Source organism: Achroia grisella, unplaced genomic scaffold (assembly GCF_030625045.1).
Source record: "Achroia grisella isolate CSIRO2021 unplaced genomic scaffold, CSIRO_AGI_Agris_v1 utg1867, whole genome shotgun sequence".
NCBI classification, from domain to species: Eukaryota; Metazoa; Arthropoda; class Insecta; order Lepidoptera; family Pyralidae; genus Achroia; species Achroia grisella.
The window spans coordinates 292,870-310,184 of NW_026712690.1; the positions used below are offsets into that span (position 1 = coordinate 292,870).

Genomic DNA, 17,315 nt, shown 5'->3' on the forward strand with positions numbered 1-17,315 from the left:
CTGGGATGTCCTGAATAGTTTTTAGGCAGCGTGCTGTGTGTTTAAAACGCCCTGATAAGATTATGTATTTTAAAAATTCGCGCGCCATTTTTACAATGCCTGCTCGAATTGTAGAGTTTTTTTTATACTTTTAAGTATTAAAGACTGATTATATATCATTCTTGAATTTTATTAATTACTGAACTTATTTGGTTTTGGCCTGTAAGTATGGTATACGCCACAAAGTATAAACAACATATAATATACCTACATAGGTATATTATATGTTGGAAGATATCAGAACAAAACAAAGAAAAACATGTAAATATAAAAAAATACTATCTATTCGAAATTTCTTGCTTGCTTTGCTGAATCTGTGTTCCGAATGAGCGGTACATTAAAAAATATGACTATTCAAAACTGCTTGTATTGAGTTTATTCGAATAAAGGTTATTTATATTTGTATATGTGTTTTTAACATAAAAATATCTGAGTGTTTATTACTCTGTATTAACAACTGAAGAGGAATCAAACGTCGAATGCTAACTACTTCCAATGAACGCACCAAATAAGAGTATCTACTACATGGGTACACGATCAAAATTGTGTTGCCTGTACTTGCCATTCTCACAGTATGTTTTATTAAAATACTACCTATTTATTACACGCGTCTCTTTCTGCATTTTTTGACATAAACATACTCTATGTTATTGTGTTGCCTGTACTTGTCTATATTTTGACCGTATGTTTTATTAAAATACTAGCTATTACTACACCCGTCTTTGGCTGCATTTCTTGACATAAAACATAGTCTATGTATCCTCGTGACTATAATATTAACCCTGGGCAATTTACACAGCGTCATCTCGTCCCATGGTGAGCAGAGTTTGATGATGTTCATGTCATAGTTACATTTTTTTTGTAAATATATACACTATATACACAGAAAATATATATAGACCGATGCAAACAATCATGAATACAATGGTTTGTATCGTACGAGGAATGGAGCCTGAGACCATCGAATGTAAGACGGTGTGCTAAATCGTTACACCATTGAGGAAGCGAAATAAGGGCAGTTATAATAATAATAATAATGTGTGGAAGTAGGCTCAATACTTTTGTCATGACTAACCAATTGGTAGCCTCTGTCGGGGGTAAGTTGCCATCTCCTCTCCTTAAGAGGGGAGATGAGAATTTGTTTTAAGTAAAAATAATAATAATAATATCATCATCATCATCTCCTTCTTCCTTATCCCATTTATTTGTGGTCGTCGTAATATGTTTTTCTCTTCCATTCATCCCTGTTCGCAGTCATCGCGTTATTTACTTCCTTTCTTACCATATCATCTTTCACACAGTCCATTCAATATTAATAATAATAGTTACTGATAATATTATGATGATGATGGTGATAAATATAATAATCGATTATTATTAGCGCGTTTTTACAAATTTAAGTGTGTTCACGCATAAAAAATAATGACATATAAGAAGATTTTATTATTATTTTTTATGCGTGTGAAATCAGTTCAGTCAGTTAGCCCATCAAGGCGAAAGTAAAGCAAAGTAAATAATCACCACAGTATTCGGAAACTGTCTTCGTATGGAAATCAAATCGAGAAACCAAGTATTACATTTAGCGGAACATTGTCTAAAAAAACTGAAGTAACAACAAAAGTATATATGGAATATCCCATCATGCTCAATAATACATTACCTACATATTTAAAAAAAAGCTATTGATAAATCCGCGTAGTGGATGTGTTAATTGTTAATGGGAACTAGTTAGTCCTATTGCTAGTAATGTACTCCATGATAAATTTATCTGCCCGGTTACCCCTAGAAACTATCTTGATTATTTCCTGATGAGTTTGTCACGACAGTATGACTGACCCCACTGCATCTTCATCCCATCTTTTAAAAACCTTTTCTATATAAAAATGTTTAAATAACATTACAAAATAGTTGTAATATCATATATATATAATATTCCATACATTAACAACAAAAAAAGTACCGTGGTGACATCTACCGTTGAGTAGATATTAACTGACAAATTAAATAGTAAATATCGCTGCCTATTGGTTAGTTATGACAAAAGTATTGAGCCTACTTCCACACATTTCCACTTCATTTTATACAGATAAAAAGAGTATATGTATAATATAAGTAAAAATTAATAAAACATTAATTGAACATATAATTTTATTTGACACACAAGAATGTATTATAATTTTAGAAATTTCAAATCAACTAGCGTTCTAATCTTTAATTATTATTAAAATTACATTTATATCTTAAATAATAATAATAAAAAAATGTATAAAGAATTGTCCTAAAAATATTTTTAAAATATATTTAAAATTGCCTTAATGTAACACTGCCATCTCACGTTCAGTGATCAAATCTCTGCGATTCTGGGAACAACATTTTTTGTTTTTCCATTCGAATTCTGTCCGCTAGATGTCACGATACCGTGTCTATCTTCGAGTGCAATTTTAGCGAATGTCAATTGTATGATTTGACATGAAGCACTCGTGTAATAAAATAACATTTATAAGATAAATAACATAAAATGGGTTTAAAATTGTTCCATAATATATTTTTATTTAAAAACTACTTAAATATAACAGCGCCATCTAGCGTTCAGTGGCCAACCTCTGCGGTTCTTTGAGTAACATTTTTTGTTGTTCGATTCTAATTATGTCCGCTAGATGTCGCGATGCCGTATCTATGTCTTCAAGTGGTATTTTACCGAATGTCAACCGTATGAATTGACAGGGGGCGCTGGTGTCGTATTGAAACGCTTGCCCGGGCACCAACATAAGGCCACGGTCGAATGCCGTCTGAAATACCTGAATAAAATAATAATTTATAACTTTCAATTCGTAATAAACATATAGGTATTTTATTAACAAATAGATAATTCTAGGTATTCTATCTTACTAATATTACCTATAAACGCGAAAGTTTGTGACTACCAAACGTAGTCTTTCTCTTCTTCTCTTCTTTCTTCTTCTTCTCGTCTAACTCTTTCACGGAAAAACTACTCTAAGGATTTTAATGAGACTTTACAGTAATATTGCTTATACATCAGAATAGCACATAGGCTATAAATTTCATACGAGTGTAAGCTCGGGCACAACATCGCATATCATGTGACGTCTTTGATACCACTCATTGTCATTCAAGAGAATTAAGATGTCATGCCTCTTAACCGTAATTTCACTGCCTAATCTGCACCGTACAACCGAAGCAAAGCTTACAAAACAACCCGCTTGGCAGCTGGAATAAGTGAGACTGAAATACCCACGCCGAACCTTTTAACTTTTTACAGTCTACTTTGATTAAAAAAACCGTAATCACATGACTTCGGGTCCAATTCGCCAGTTTATACCAAAATGCAATTAAACACACTAAAACTATAGAAATGATGCACAAAAAAGTGTTAATGTGCCATGCTCATAATGGAAGTAATATAAAGGCACAGGAGGCACGGCCAGAGTTTAAGAAAACATCTTTCTCACCACGTTATACATAACATCTCTCTACTCTCTCACTATGTTATATACAAAACGTCTCTCTCACCATATTATATACATCGTCGAGACCATACGGCCGCAGCCACACGAAGAGACCAGCTCGAGGTGTATGCCAAGCGGCGACGGGTGGCAAGTGTGTATGTAGACCGGACAACATGGCGTCTCTCCGCCGGCGATACAACGCGCGAGCAGAACGCAAGTGGGACGCGAGGGATCCACGGTCAGATAGCAGGCGTGCTAGGATCGTCTGGTAAAGAAACGGACAAATTAACATAATGATAATAATGATTAACAATGATGATGATAATAATTAATAATGATGATGACAATGATTAATAATGACGATAATGATAGGGTATTTACGGACGAATTTACAGATTTCTAGGATACATCATGTTATACACGTAACATCTCTCTCACCATGTTATATACATCGTCGACGTCTGATAAAGAAATGGACTAATCAATATACCTAACGATAATAATGATAATAACCCAAGACAATTCACACAGCGACATCTAGTCCTAAGGTAAGAAGAGCTTTTGATATGGGTACTAGACATCTAATATATATACTTAAATACATTTTTTTGTAAATACGTACATACATATTATACATAGAAAACACCAAGACTAATACAAACAATCATACTCATACATACAAATATTTATACCGTACGAGAATTATATCCGCGACCATCGAAATTAAAGCGGTGTGCTAAACCGCTACACCACAGAGGCCGTCAAAAAAGAGCTTACCTGAGAAAGAGAACAGCTATGCAACATCTGCGCCTGCATATGAAATTCCAGCCGCTGAAGTAAAGCGGTCGGAGCTGTCACCCACGCGGCTCGTAACCCAGCGCTGATGACTTTGGAGAAGGAATCCAATCTGATCACGCGGCCACAACTGTCGAGGGACAGAAATGAAGGTACGTGGACCTGAAAACGAAGAGTTATTCGATTAGAATAGAAAATCATGTATTAAACTTACTAATATTATAAATACGTAACATTGTCTATCTGTCTGTCTGTCGTGTTTTCAAGCCAAAATACAGAACCGATTTAAATTAAATTTGGTACACATATAGTTTAGACCCCGAGAAAGGACGCCGAAAAGGTTACTTTTTAATGCATAAATAGGGTTGTAAAGGGTTGAAAGGGGAGATGCAATATTGTTTTGGTAATATCGTAATTTTTATAGCTAGAAGCTTTAGCTAGCTTAACTTGGGACTTGATTGCGCTGTGTGAATTGTCCTGAGATTATTGTTATTATTATTTTTTCTCTAGCCGCATTTTCTCAGCTTTTGCTGGTTTTTTACCACACTTACGGGCCGAAACCAAGTAAGTCAGTGTGTGTTTAATTATTGTGTGTATTATGTCCTTATCATCGATTTCCAAAAATTTTCTAATATAATTTTTTAAACTTAAAAAAAAATTTCATCTGCCCTCTTAAGGAGAGCACATGGCAACTTACTCCCCGGCAGAAATACAGTCGGCCGGGGTTCAGGGCCCCAAGGAGAGAAACCAGCGTAAAATGCGTGCAGAATCTAAGAGCACCGCTTTCTGCATCTTTCCCGGGAGTGAGCCGCCTCGGAATCCCAACCGTCCGAGATGTTATTCCAGACTGGTTGGGATAAGACCGTTCACCGACATAACGATTGGAATGATTTCGGTGGACATCACCCCCCACATTTCGGTCACCTCGTGAGCCAGGTCGAACCAGGTCCACCAAAAACATTATTATTATTGTGTTATCATATATGTTACATAACGCTGTTCATGTACATAAGCGACGGTTACCACTAACCATCATCGTTTACATATATGCGATTCCAATTTAATAAAAAAAAAATTACAGAATATTTATACCTCATCATAGTTGAGGAACATATACGGGTCGTCCTCGAGAATTAGAAAGTCAAATCTGCAAGCGAGTTCATATATCTTATTTCTTCTTTCTTCCGGTATGACAGTGCCCGTGGGATTGCTGCCAGTTGGTATCAGGTACAGCAATTTAGGCATTTTCAGGCCTCGACTGAGTCTATCTTCTAGCATGGACTCTAGAGTTTCTGGGATCAGACCGTCGTGATCTTCTGGGATGCTAACGATTTCTGGTTTGTATGGTTTTAACTGAAAATATATTTTAAATAGAAAGCCGAGAATGAACAAATCGTCTGCGTAGGTATCTCTCTCGTTCATTTTTTTATGAACCTTATAATGAAATAATACGTTACAGTTATCACGATGGATTCCAGGAGGAACCGCGTGGAGGTCTACCTGACATGGTACATTGCAGGCAATGAGGCCATTATACCACATTACTAATAATTCCCTTCCCCTTTTTTATGTACTAGATGTGCCCGCGGTTTCACCCGCGGTAAATTTCAATAAGTTCAGCATTTTTGCGTGAAAGAGTAACAAACATTAATACTTACAAACATTCGCATTTATAATATTAATAGCTTTTACCCGTGGCTTTGCTCGCATTAAATAAAAAATATTTCTATTTTTTTAATAAAAAGTATCCTATGTTTATTCCAATACCTCCAAGAATTTGTGTACAAAGTTTCATGATGATCGGTTTAGTAGTTTTTGCGTGACAGCGTAACAAACACACCTTTCACATTTATAATAATAATATTATTAAGGATTAAAAGTCATCCTATCATCCTCCACTAGTGCCGCCGGCGCAAACAGTTGCAGGTGGGTGCACCATTCGATTTACATTCATTAAAAATATATATAAAAAAACACACATTCAAAAGTCAGACAAACACAAACAACATGTTACTTACAGCAATGTGTATTCCAGTATAGCAATATTCGCTCATCATCACTGGGTCCCCTGGTTCCACCAGGAGCTCAACACATTGGTAGATCCCTTGCTGACTACCATTGGTGACCAACACATCACGTGATATGGACGGCGGACGGTGCAGATCGTGTTGGAATTTACGGAGCTCTGTCAAAAGTGCTGGAAGACTGAAAGAAAAGAATTGTGCTACTATTATGACCGACATGGTCTAGCGGTTTAACACACCGTCTTACTTTCGATGGTCGTGGATTCGATTCCTCGCACGGCACAAACATTTATATTCATGTGTATGATTGTTTGTATCGGTCTGGGTGTTTTCTATGTATATTATGAAGGAGCATTTGCGGAAAAAAAGTATGTATTTGTATCAGTTACCTAGTCCCTATAGGTTTCTTGTAGGCAAAGCACATCACACTGCGATTTTTGGCAGAGATCCGCCAATAGGATAGATTTACACTGTGAGAAGCCCTCGAAGAAAAAAATATATGTATTTAGCTGCCATTGAAACGAAAGAAGAAGGTGTCTAGTACCCATAACACAAACATTAGCTAGCTTATTGGGTCTAGATGGCGCTGTGTGAATTGTCCTGAGATTATTACTATTATAACTGCTTCTTTTAATGCCATTATTCAATAATGTGATCCTTAACGAATAAATCAATCAGACAATAGTCCAATCAATTATATTATATATATTATATGATCTCATCATCATCAACATTTCAATGTTACGACGGCCTGAGCCGAGGTTCAAACCCCTAGCGGTGCCCTCAGACTAAAGTCGTCTCCATCGGGCGGGAGTCGGAGCTTCTTAAGGGTCGAGCTTCAGCTGCTCCATAAGTCCTTCCGCGGGTTTGGAGCGCCACCTGCACTCACCCCCTATCGTCCGGTGATGCTGTAAAGGCCAGCTGCGGCCAACAGCATTAGAGTAGTCCGAAAAAAAAAAGCTTGTAGCCTCTTTTGGTCGACAGACGTGCTCTCGAACGAATCTCCGTATCATATCGTGTTTCGCTTTACATATATAGTTTTAGTTCTACCTTGTACTGATTTTGTTAAAATTAATGATATGATTTATTATAAGTTTCTTTTATTTAATTAAATTTAAAGGTCATTCCTAACAATATGTTAATAGCGTAAAGCAAAGTCCCTATTCTCGTCTGTATGTTTTATTTATTTACCAACATAAAGTACAGCAATGTGTACTTACCCTTGTGATGGTACATATTGTAACGCGGTAGCCATTTCCTGCCCCTCTATAACCAACCCCTTCCCATCCCTGGTGTCCAGTTGAAGCCTGGTGTAAGGGAATACGTCCTCGTTGGGCATACCTTCAGCTAGAGAAATCATTTGCTTGCCCATTTTGTATGCCAATGATGCTGAAGAAAATCAACATAGTTATATTATATTATTAGTTAGAGTCTAGCAGTCTAGCATACCGCCTTACTTCCGATGGTCGCGGGTTCGATTCCTCGCACGGCACAAACATTTGTATTCATGAGTATGATTGTTTGTATCGGTCTGGGTATTTTCTATGTATAATATGTATTTATGTATGTATGAATATTAATCTATATATTATTTTATATATAACTCAAAGGTGACTGCCTTAGTGATCTATCAACGCACAGCGCAAACCACTGGGCGGATCGGGCTGAAATTTGGTATGCAGGTAGATGTTATCACGTAGGCATCCGCTAAGAAAGGATTTTGATTAATTCTACCCCCAAGGGGATAATAAGATAAATAAAAATAATATATGAAAGTTTGTATGAAACTTTGTCAATTTTAAACCGATCGGGCTGAAACTTTGCATGCTTAAAGCTACTATGACGTAGGCATCCCCTAAGAAAGGATTTGGATAAATTCATAAACTCCCCCTGAAGGGACAAATTTACGCGAGCGAAGCCGCGGGCAAAAGCTAGTGTATTTTTATAACTAGTGGTCGCTCAATACTTGAATTTCGACTGTAATTAAGATTAATTTTTTTATTGATTTAATGTATTTTTATACATAATTAAAAAAAATATTAGAATGCATATGAAAGTATAAGCCTACGGTACTTACATCAATATAATATTTAAAAAAACTTTGTCTATCTCTCTCTGTTTGTTCTTGATAATCTCTGACACGGCTGAACCGATTTTGATGGGACTTTCACTCGCAGACAGCTAATGTTATAGGACTATACTTAGGCTACTTTTAGTTTATAATTTAAAGAAATATTTTTACTATACCTCAAGCAAACGTAAATTTTGTTTCATACATTTTTAAGCGCAAATATTCAAGTGTGTTTAAATAAATAATCTAAAGAAACTGTTATCAGGAACTATTCAAATTCCTAAACAATTACGATAAAAACGCGTAATACTATTAAAAGGTCATTATCATTCAATTTATGTCAACGACCTTAACAAGTATTTTGCTATTACGGCCTCAATGATCTAGTGGTTAAGCACACCGCTTTTCTTCCGATGGTAGTGGGTTCGTTTCCACGCACGGCAAAAAAAAATTGTATTCATGAGTCTGATGATGATTCTTTGTATTGGTCTGGATGTTTTCTATATATAATATGTATGTATGTACGAAAAAAAATATATCTATGTATTTGTACCGGTAATCTACCTATATTTAGTACCCATAACACAAACTTTAGCAAGCTTAACCTGGGTCTAGATGGCTATGTATGTATTTTCCTGAAATTATGGATATTAAAAAAATGTAGTCCAATATTTATACAATCGGTAAACCGGATTTTACCGAAAAAGAACCAGTTATTGCATCACGTAACGGTATGTTTAATATGAACCGTATTTAACAATACTCAATATAATGACCTGTAGCCCTGATAACACTTATCAGGGGAATTAAAAACTCAAATATCTCATAAGTCATTAACACTAATTATTATTTATGCATCTATTATTTTTCGTGAGAATTCTAAAATCATCATTGTTGTGCAGAACTTTCATTTTTCGAGTAAACACTGTTGTTTGTTACTTTATCACTTCTCTCAATTCTCTTTTTGTTACATTTTTCTGTTCTACACTGTATATTTATAGGCCTTACATTTTACGTGCTGTTTATATTTTGTTGAATTTTCTTTATTATATTTGCAGCACCCACAATTAATCTCTGCACCACCTATGGTTGCCTGGTAGGAAATCGTCGTGCCGCATCGTGTTGTATGTCCGCCATATGTACATTGCAGTACAATAAATAAAAACAATTAAAGTCACAAAACCGACAATTTTTGTCTCGCCTACTTTCACAATTATTGCCAGAGCTACTCGCCCCGGCTTCGCCCGGGTGTACATGTATTATATATATAAACCTTTCTCTCGAATCTATCTATTAAAAAAAACCGCTTCAAAATGCGTTGCGTAATTTTAAAGATTTTAGCGTACATAGAGACGGACAGATAGCGACAGCGACTTTGTTTTATAATATGTAATTATATTGATGGGTAGAAAATGGCGTATGGTGTTATGACCGCCAAATAGGTTATATATTATGTGCATTGAAGTTAAATTAATAAAATAAACAACAAGTTTTGTCGAAATTCTCTGCATTGTTATCTCCAACAGTCACGGTAGGTCTGAGAATGGGACATAAACATTTTTCATACCCCTAAGCGATAAGGGTGCTGCACTGCAAAAACTTTATATTATTTTTTAACTCGGCATTAAAAAATACATACAACCCTGACTTTTTACCCTTTTACCATCAAACCCTATATTTTAATAGTGATGTTAATTAATAATAATAATAATAATAACCCAGGACAATTCCCACAGCGCCATCTAGTCCCAAGCTAAACAGAGCTTGTATCATAGGTACTAGACAACTGGTATTAATACATTGTTTTTTTTGTAAATACATACGTAATATACATAGAAAATACCCAAACCAGTACAAACAATTATACTCATGAATAAAAAATGTTTGTACCGTGCGAGGAATCGAACCCTCGACCATCGGAAGAAAAGCGGCGTGGTAAACCGCTAGACCACCGAGGCCGACAAGATTGTGTCAATTAGATGGTAAAACAACGTTTGCCGGTTCAGTTACTATTCAATAAAAGAATACAAAATACTCACTGATCACCCTCGTCAAAGCTGGCTCCCTAAGAGACGATCTTTTACTAATAAACCTCATGTAATCTTGTTCAGTCAAAGGTCTATACTTAATATTTACACTGTTCTCTTCACTGTAGAACTTGAGGAACTCGTCTGGTGTTTTTGTGGAATTATTTCTGGCTATGCAGAACTTTGGACGCATATCCAGCAAACGCCTCACAAATTCTTTATTCATTTTTTATTTATATTTTATCTTTAATTTTTAAATTTAGAATAATTTTCTATAATTTTGTATCTATTAAAAAAACATTGATGCTTTTACGATTCGCTTTTACACTTAGGTACACAGTATCTATTATATACTTCTTTAATTTTTAATATTAGTATAAACATTCAAGAATATTTTAAATTTTAAATGTATTAAAAAAATATTAACGATTTGCTTTTACAATAACACAGTAATTTTTATGTCAAACTACGAGTATATGTTTTTAGTGAATAACTAACAAGATTGGTTTGGATTCAAGCTATTATATGACGTCCAAGTTGATATAATTAACGGGCCATCGGCATACGAAACAATGAAATCTTTATCTTATTAATATATTTGCGAGTATGGGTGAATATTTGTTTCTCTTTCACATAAAGACTACTGAACGGATTTTGATAAAACTTTACAGTAACATAGCTTATACATCAGAATAACACATAGGCCATAATTTAAAAAGATATCGTGTAAATTGGACGGTATATAATGATAAGTGTTGTCAGCTAGTATATTATAAAATGAATTCGCTTCCGCTGTTTGTTCGCTTAGATCTTTTAAACTACGCAACGAATTTTAATGTAGTTTTTACGAACAGATATTGTGATTCAAGAGGAAGGTTTATTTACATAATACATGTATGCCCATGCGGAGACGGGGCGGATAGCTAGTCTAGTATAAATACAAATCTCATTGATTTAATTTTCTGATCAAATACGTACATTGTTTGTTATAAATTTTTTTATTAATAACTGTAGTTTTCGGAAACTGATAAATAAATGAAATCATGATTCTTTATTTTGTTTATGTCATACCTACTTCCTTTATTGTTACAAAAAACGAAATTCTACATACATTATTTAATGTAGGTTACGACATGTTATTTTTAGTTTTAAGACTTTTGTCTTACTTGTTTGTTATTCCTCTCAATCTACTGTTTATGATCAGTAACTTATACTTATATGTATATCCTAATGTATTAGAATTTGTTTATTATTACTTCACTTAAACACAATGCGTAAATGCCTAATGCAAGAAGAATTCTATAATATATAAGTAATATACAAATTTGTATTGTCACTAAAGTATTTTGAAAATCCATTTTATAATACTTCATTGTAAGTTTTTATCACTTCACAAGTCACAGGCGTCACTAAATATATAAAACGTTGTAGTAATACATATAAATATATAAACGTTTATTTACATTGTTAATAAAAAAACTATAAAAATCGAACTTTATGACGAAAACGCATAATAAATATATGATTTTGATATAAGTAAATGTATGTAATAATGAATATGCGTATAATAGTGGGTAGGCAGATCGGTCATAGCAATACTAGCAATACCAATACTATGCTTACCGTCATTTATAAGAAAAAAAATAGTCTATGGAATTTATTTTATGTTTATTCTGATTAATTTAAAAAACTCATTTAATAAATGTTAATAGTCCGCGAGCCAAAACATTTTATTAAATGAATATTTATTGCTTAAAATATGGTGATAAATTGTATGTAGGTTTTAAATCATTGCTATTTGTTTTATACACTTTGCCATTTCTGACATGCAACAGACAAACAATTGTCAATTTTAGATACACTATAATTATTATATTTTATTGCAAGTCAATTTATTAGTACCAGATCTATTCTAAGGTATATTTATAATAATAATTAATATACAATAATTAATTTGAAAAGTTTGAGGTTACTGTTCCTGCATCCATCCTTGGAACCGCAGCTGGCTTCATTAGGCCATTCCTAATAAAACTATCTTCATAATTTTAAAAGTTATCGGCCGTGAGTTCTGGGTCGCGGTTTATAAGGACATATGACTAAAAAGGTAGTCCTTGTTTCAGTTAAATATGTCTATACAAAAATCTTTTTTGATACAACAGCCCTAAATTTATTAATTATACTTTTTAATATTCAATTAAACCGTTTTAAATAAAGACCTACACATAATTTCTAAGTAAGCTATAAAAAACAATAATTCATCTTGTTTGGATAGTGCCACAACACTATTTTAGAATCACAAAATACTGGCAACATAGATAATGACAAATTCGTCTCAAAGTTAAAAAAAGAGACTATTTTTTTTAACTTTGAGACGAATTTATGTTGCCAGTATTTTGTGATTCTAAAATAGTTGTTAAAACTAGTTGAAGTTAAGTTAAACTTAGTTGAATTTCTAGCCAGTACTTAGCAGTGAGGTAGTTAGCCGAACTGTATAGGAGAGATAGAAAAAAGCATGTGTTAATAGAAATAGAAATAGAAATAATCTTATTTTTCAAAAATAAACTTAATATAAGCACTTTTGAATAGTCAAGTTTTTGATTCTACCGCTTATTCGGAATGCAGATTCATCACAAGAAGAATAAGCAAGAAACTTGTGTGTTGCTCTTTTAAATAAATATTGATTTATTAACAACAAGGATTGGGCATGCGACAATCAACATAGAAACCGCTACGCACTTAATCTCTGTTCAATCAGATAACATTGTCAGCGCTATGAATTTTAAGTTAGATATTTTCTACAAAAACATTGTTATCATTTATAAATTCTTCAATTTTATAATAAGCTTTTTAAAAAGATATATACATAAAAAATTATCGTGTACAGATATCCTAAAGAGTAGACATCGGTATTCTCAGAAGTAGGCAATTGTTTAATTCACTTTCGCTTCGTCATTCATGATTATAACAATTTTTGTTTATAAACAAAGTTTTAATTTATCTCTTGTCATATTTTTGTATTGCGATATGAATAAATTATTATTAGTACAGTGTTCATAATATTATGATGAAGTAGAATGAATGAAATATAAATATTAAACATTAAATAATATTTACAAAATGACCTACAAAAAAAAATCTGTAGGTTTTTCCAAGCTGAAGAGGAAACGCCACTACATATCCTATGTGGTTGTAGCCCACTCATGCATAAACGAAATATCTCCTTTGGAAAGTTTACACTCTATCCTGAGGAGATAAAAACTATCGCTCCTAAGAATATCCTTCATTTCGTTTCTGTTTTTTAACGTAACTATAAAGCCTGACATTACTCACTATCTCATAAACGAGACGCTCTAGTCCTAGGGGTCGTGCATTCACTTCCCGTCGGTGTACCTCCCACACTTGATGGAGGAAATAACCTGGAATGAATATTAAAATTAAACCTTAATTTTTTCTTCATTTAGGAGCTTTAGGTAGTTTTAGGTAGGACTAGCTGTACACGCGACTTCGTCTGCGTGGAATTTAACTTTATTTTTCTAAAATAAAGGTGTCTATAAAAAAATTATCAAGTATTTCTACCAGATGTTTTGTACTACATATATATATGACATCTCTGCTTACCTTGGGACTAGATGACGTTGTGTGAATTGTCCAGAGTCAGAACTAACTTGCTCACTATTGTCATCTATACATCTATACATATAAATAAAATTGTAGTGTCTGTTTGTAATATTGAAATAACCGTTTTTATTACATGCATATGAATATATATACGGTACTTAAACCAAAGTATTTTTTTTATAATTTTTGTCAGTCTGTCTCTCCGTTTGTTCCGGCTAATCTCTGTAATGTCTGGACCGATTTAGACGGGACTTTTATTAGCAGGTAACTGATGTAATAAGGAGTAACTTAGTCTATCTTTATTTTAGAAAAATAAAGTTAAATTCCACGCGGTTGAGTAGCGTGTACAGCTAGTTAACAATTTAAAAAAATTCCGGTCCTTATGTGAGAAATAAAATTTTTCAAAGAGATCTTCAACGTGTTAAATTGAAGTTAATTTGAATAAAGAATTTTATATATATTTTTTTTCTATTGTATAAATGACTTACTTCATAACTCTTTTGTATGTGTCCGTCATTTCATCGACAGCCTCCATGGGGTCGGGGTCGTATGTTCTCAAAGCTAAATACGGAGCGCCCACACTAACTGCACTTGTCATCTATTTAATAAATATATATTATTAATACTTACATTGGTATTATAATTATCGACTTTGAATGAGAAGGTAATATGGGATTAGATAGGTTGATGCATGGAGTGGAACGTTGTGTAAAAGGGAAACATGTGTGTAAGAAAGAGAGAACGTAATTAGGAGAAAAAAAGAAGAAAATAGAACGAAAAAGAATAGAATAGGGACGGAGATGTAAATGGAAGCTTGCAGATATCAAAACTATTATTTGCTCCCACTATATGTATGTATATATTTGAGATATAGTTGGATTACCATTATATTAGCATTTTATAAGAACCATAGCTGGACTATAAAAACTCGTCAGCATGTGTATCTACCTCACACACCTATTTCAACCGCTAAGCTGTTTAGATTGTAGGGTGCAGATGGAATAGGAGGCTGTGATATTACAGGATAAGAAGCGTGACATTTTATTTCTGAGTATCACGGATGTCACATGATAACGTGATGACCATAGTGCTGTTCATGTATATGTATAGGCGATGGTTACCATTTATAATGATGGTTAAAAAATTACTGGAGAATACATACAGCGTAATCTAGGCCCTAGCTAAGTAGGACTTGTATTATGGGTAATAGATAACTAATAAATACTAGAAATATTTAAGTACATATTCTTTGTGAATAAATACGTAACATACATAGAACACGCAGACCGATACAAACAATCATTCTCATGAATACAAATGTTTGTATCGTGCGAGGAAATGAACCCGCGACAATTGAAAGGCGCTAAACCGCTAGACCACCGAGGCCGTCAATTTTACTTACCGAGTGCATATTGGATTCCATTTCAGCTAATTTTCTGTTCAGATCATGCTTCAATCCTTGCATCAATACAAAATCCTTCTCCAATATGTCCTGGAGACCTACAAACATGTTAATATATAAATTAAAATATAATTAAAAAAAATATAAAATATAAATTAAATTACAAATATCCCTATAAAATAATAGGGGTTGGTGGTACAAGGGTGAATACATAGTGTATACATTTTTAATGCCACTTCATAAATTAGATTGCCATCATAAGTGCCTTGAGCGTACAGTCAATTCCAATATATTACTGTTATGATATTAATTCATATGTATGTTAGTCTAAAAGGTATTTACAATATAGCCCTAGTAGTCTGAAAAATTATTAATACAACAGTTTTATTTTGTCCATAATATTAAAAAAAAATTACAAGTTAATGTTCATTTTTTTAATTTTTTGAATAAATACAAAAACGTCAAACTTACCTGCATTTTCCAATAACGTTTCCAAGTCTTGTGAAGGATATTCAGCTGTGGACGGTGCTAGGAAACGTGGGGACAACGTTGGTGGTGATCTGGGAGAGAGTCTTGTAGCTACTGGTGCTGAAACGAAAAGAAAAATTAAACACCGAGACATTAGAATATAATAGATTGAGATTTACGGAATCACTAAACAAATAAATCAATTCAAAATATCTTTATTCATATAGGCCTGTTACAGACATATGATTTATCAATTCGAAGTGCTTTCAAAATAAGAAAAACTGATAAGAAACTAAGCTCTTATTCTTTTCAAATGAGTTTGTACATGCTTACAAAAATAGAGATTCACTTTTAAAACCAAATATAGAAAAAAAAGAATCAAAACATATTTTTGCATTCATTATGTAGGTATATATACTAACTTAGAAATGCGAAAATGTACGTCAGTTTGTTAACGTAACACGTGTAAACGGATGGACAAGACATAACAAATCTTTGATATACTATCAATCTTTCACGAAGATAAAACAAAATATGATATCGTTTATCTAAAAGAAACATACTAATTTACAGATATTACTTAAACAAACTCCTAAAAATTTTATGTATTTATAAAAAAATGTATCTATGTGTCTAGTACCCATAACACAAGCTCTGCTGAGCTTGGGGCTTGCGCTATATGGATTGTGCAAGGTTAGTATTATTTATAAACTTACCAGAAAGAACATCATCAGGTAGCTCCCATATTGAAGGTCTCCTCGCTCGAAGCGTATCACCAGGTGGTGGGAGTACGATCCCTAATTCTTCTTTATCCTTAATTGATAGTACACAAACATAATCGCAGCAAGTGATTAGGAGTTCTGGTCGATTGAAACGAGCGTATTCCCTGTTAATTAAATTTTATTATTAATAGTTAAAATAAAAAAACACGTCGAAATATCTTTATATTATCTGAGCCGAGGTTCGAACCCCTAGCGGTGCCGCAGACTAAAGTCGTATCCGTCGGGCAGGAGTTGGTTTTGAGTACCATCTCCACTCGTCCCCTGTCATTCGTTGAAGTTGTAAAGGCTAACTGCGACCAGAAATATTAGAGTAGACAAAAAAATCATTAAAAAAACAGTATTCAGCTCTGATAAGATCCTGAACTATAATTAATCCTAATTACCGTTCCTGCTCCCGGCCTCTAATTTGCCAATCGTCCTGCGATTCTTGCTGAAGCATAAGACCTCCTGTAGACCCCTGGTACACGCTCGAACCTCTTCGTGACATCACTTCTAATGGAGGCTCGATCGGTGTAACAGGCTCTGATAAATTCTTTCGTACTGGGCCTGATACAAATTATAGTTTTCTTATTTTATCATGTACTAGCTGTGGCCGCGGTTTCACCCGCATGAAATTTGTAGC

At 33.7% G+C, this 17,315-nt stretch overlaps 2 protein-coding genes across 2 annotated transcripts; both read right to left on the reverse strand.

Annotated features, from left to right (window-relative positions):
- Positions 1-2,621: 2,621 nt before the first annotated feature.
- On the reverse strand, positions 2,622-10,649 carry LOC131841663 (kynurenine/alpha-aminoadipate aminotransferase, mitochondrial). The gene is made up of 7 exons (XM_059189988.1): positions 10,436-10,649; positions 7,546-7,714; positions 6,320-6,506; positions 5,394-5,654; positions 4,284-4,463; positions 3,571-3,771; positions 2,622-2,837 (listed from the first exon to the last, which is right to left on the reverse strand). Exons 1-7 carry the CDS (start codon positions 10,647-10,649, stop codon positions 2,622-2,624), a joined length of 1,428 nt encoding a protein of 475 aa, XP_059045971.1.
- A 3,108-nt stretch (positions 10,650-13,757) lies between these two features.
- On the reverse strand, positions 13,758-17,180 carry LOC131841647 (uncharacterized). Its single transcript, XM_059189972.1, has 6 exons — positions 17,077-17,180; positions 16,628-16,797; positions 15,915-16,031; positions 15,444-15,541; positions 14,530-14,639; positions 13,758-13,839 (listed from the first exon to the last, which is right to left on the reverse strand). Exons 1-6 carry the CDS (start codon positions 17,178-17,180, stop codon positions 13,758-13,760), a joined length of 681 nt encoding a protein of 226 aa, XP_059045955.1.
- Positions 17,181-17,315: the final 135 nt, after the last annotated feature.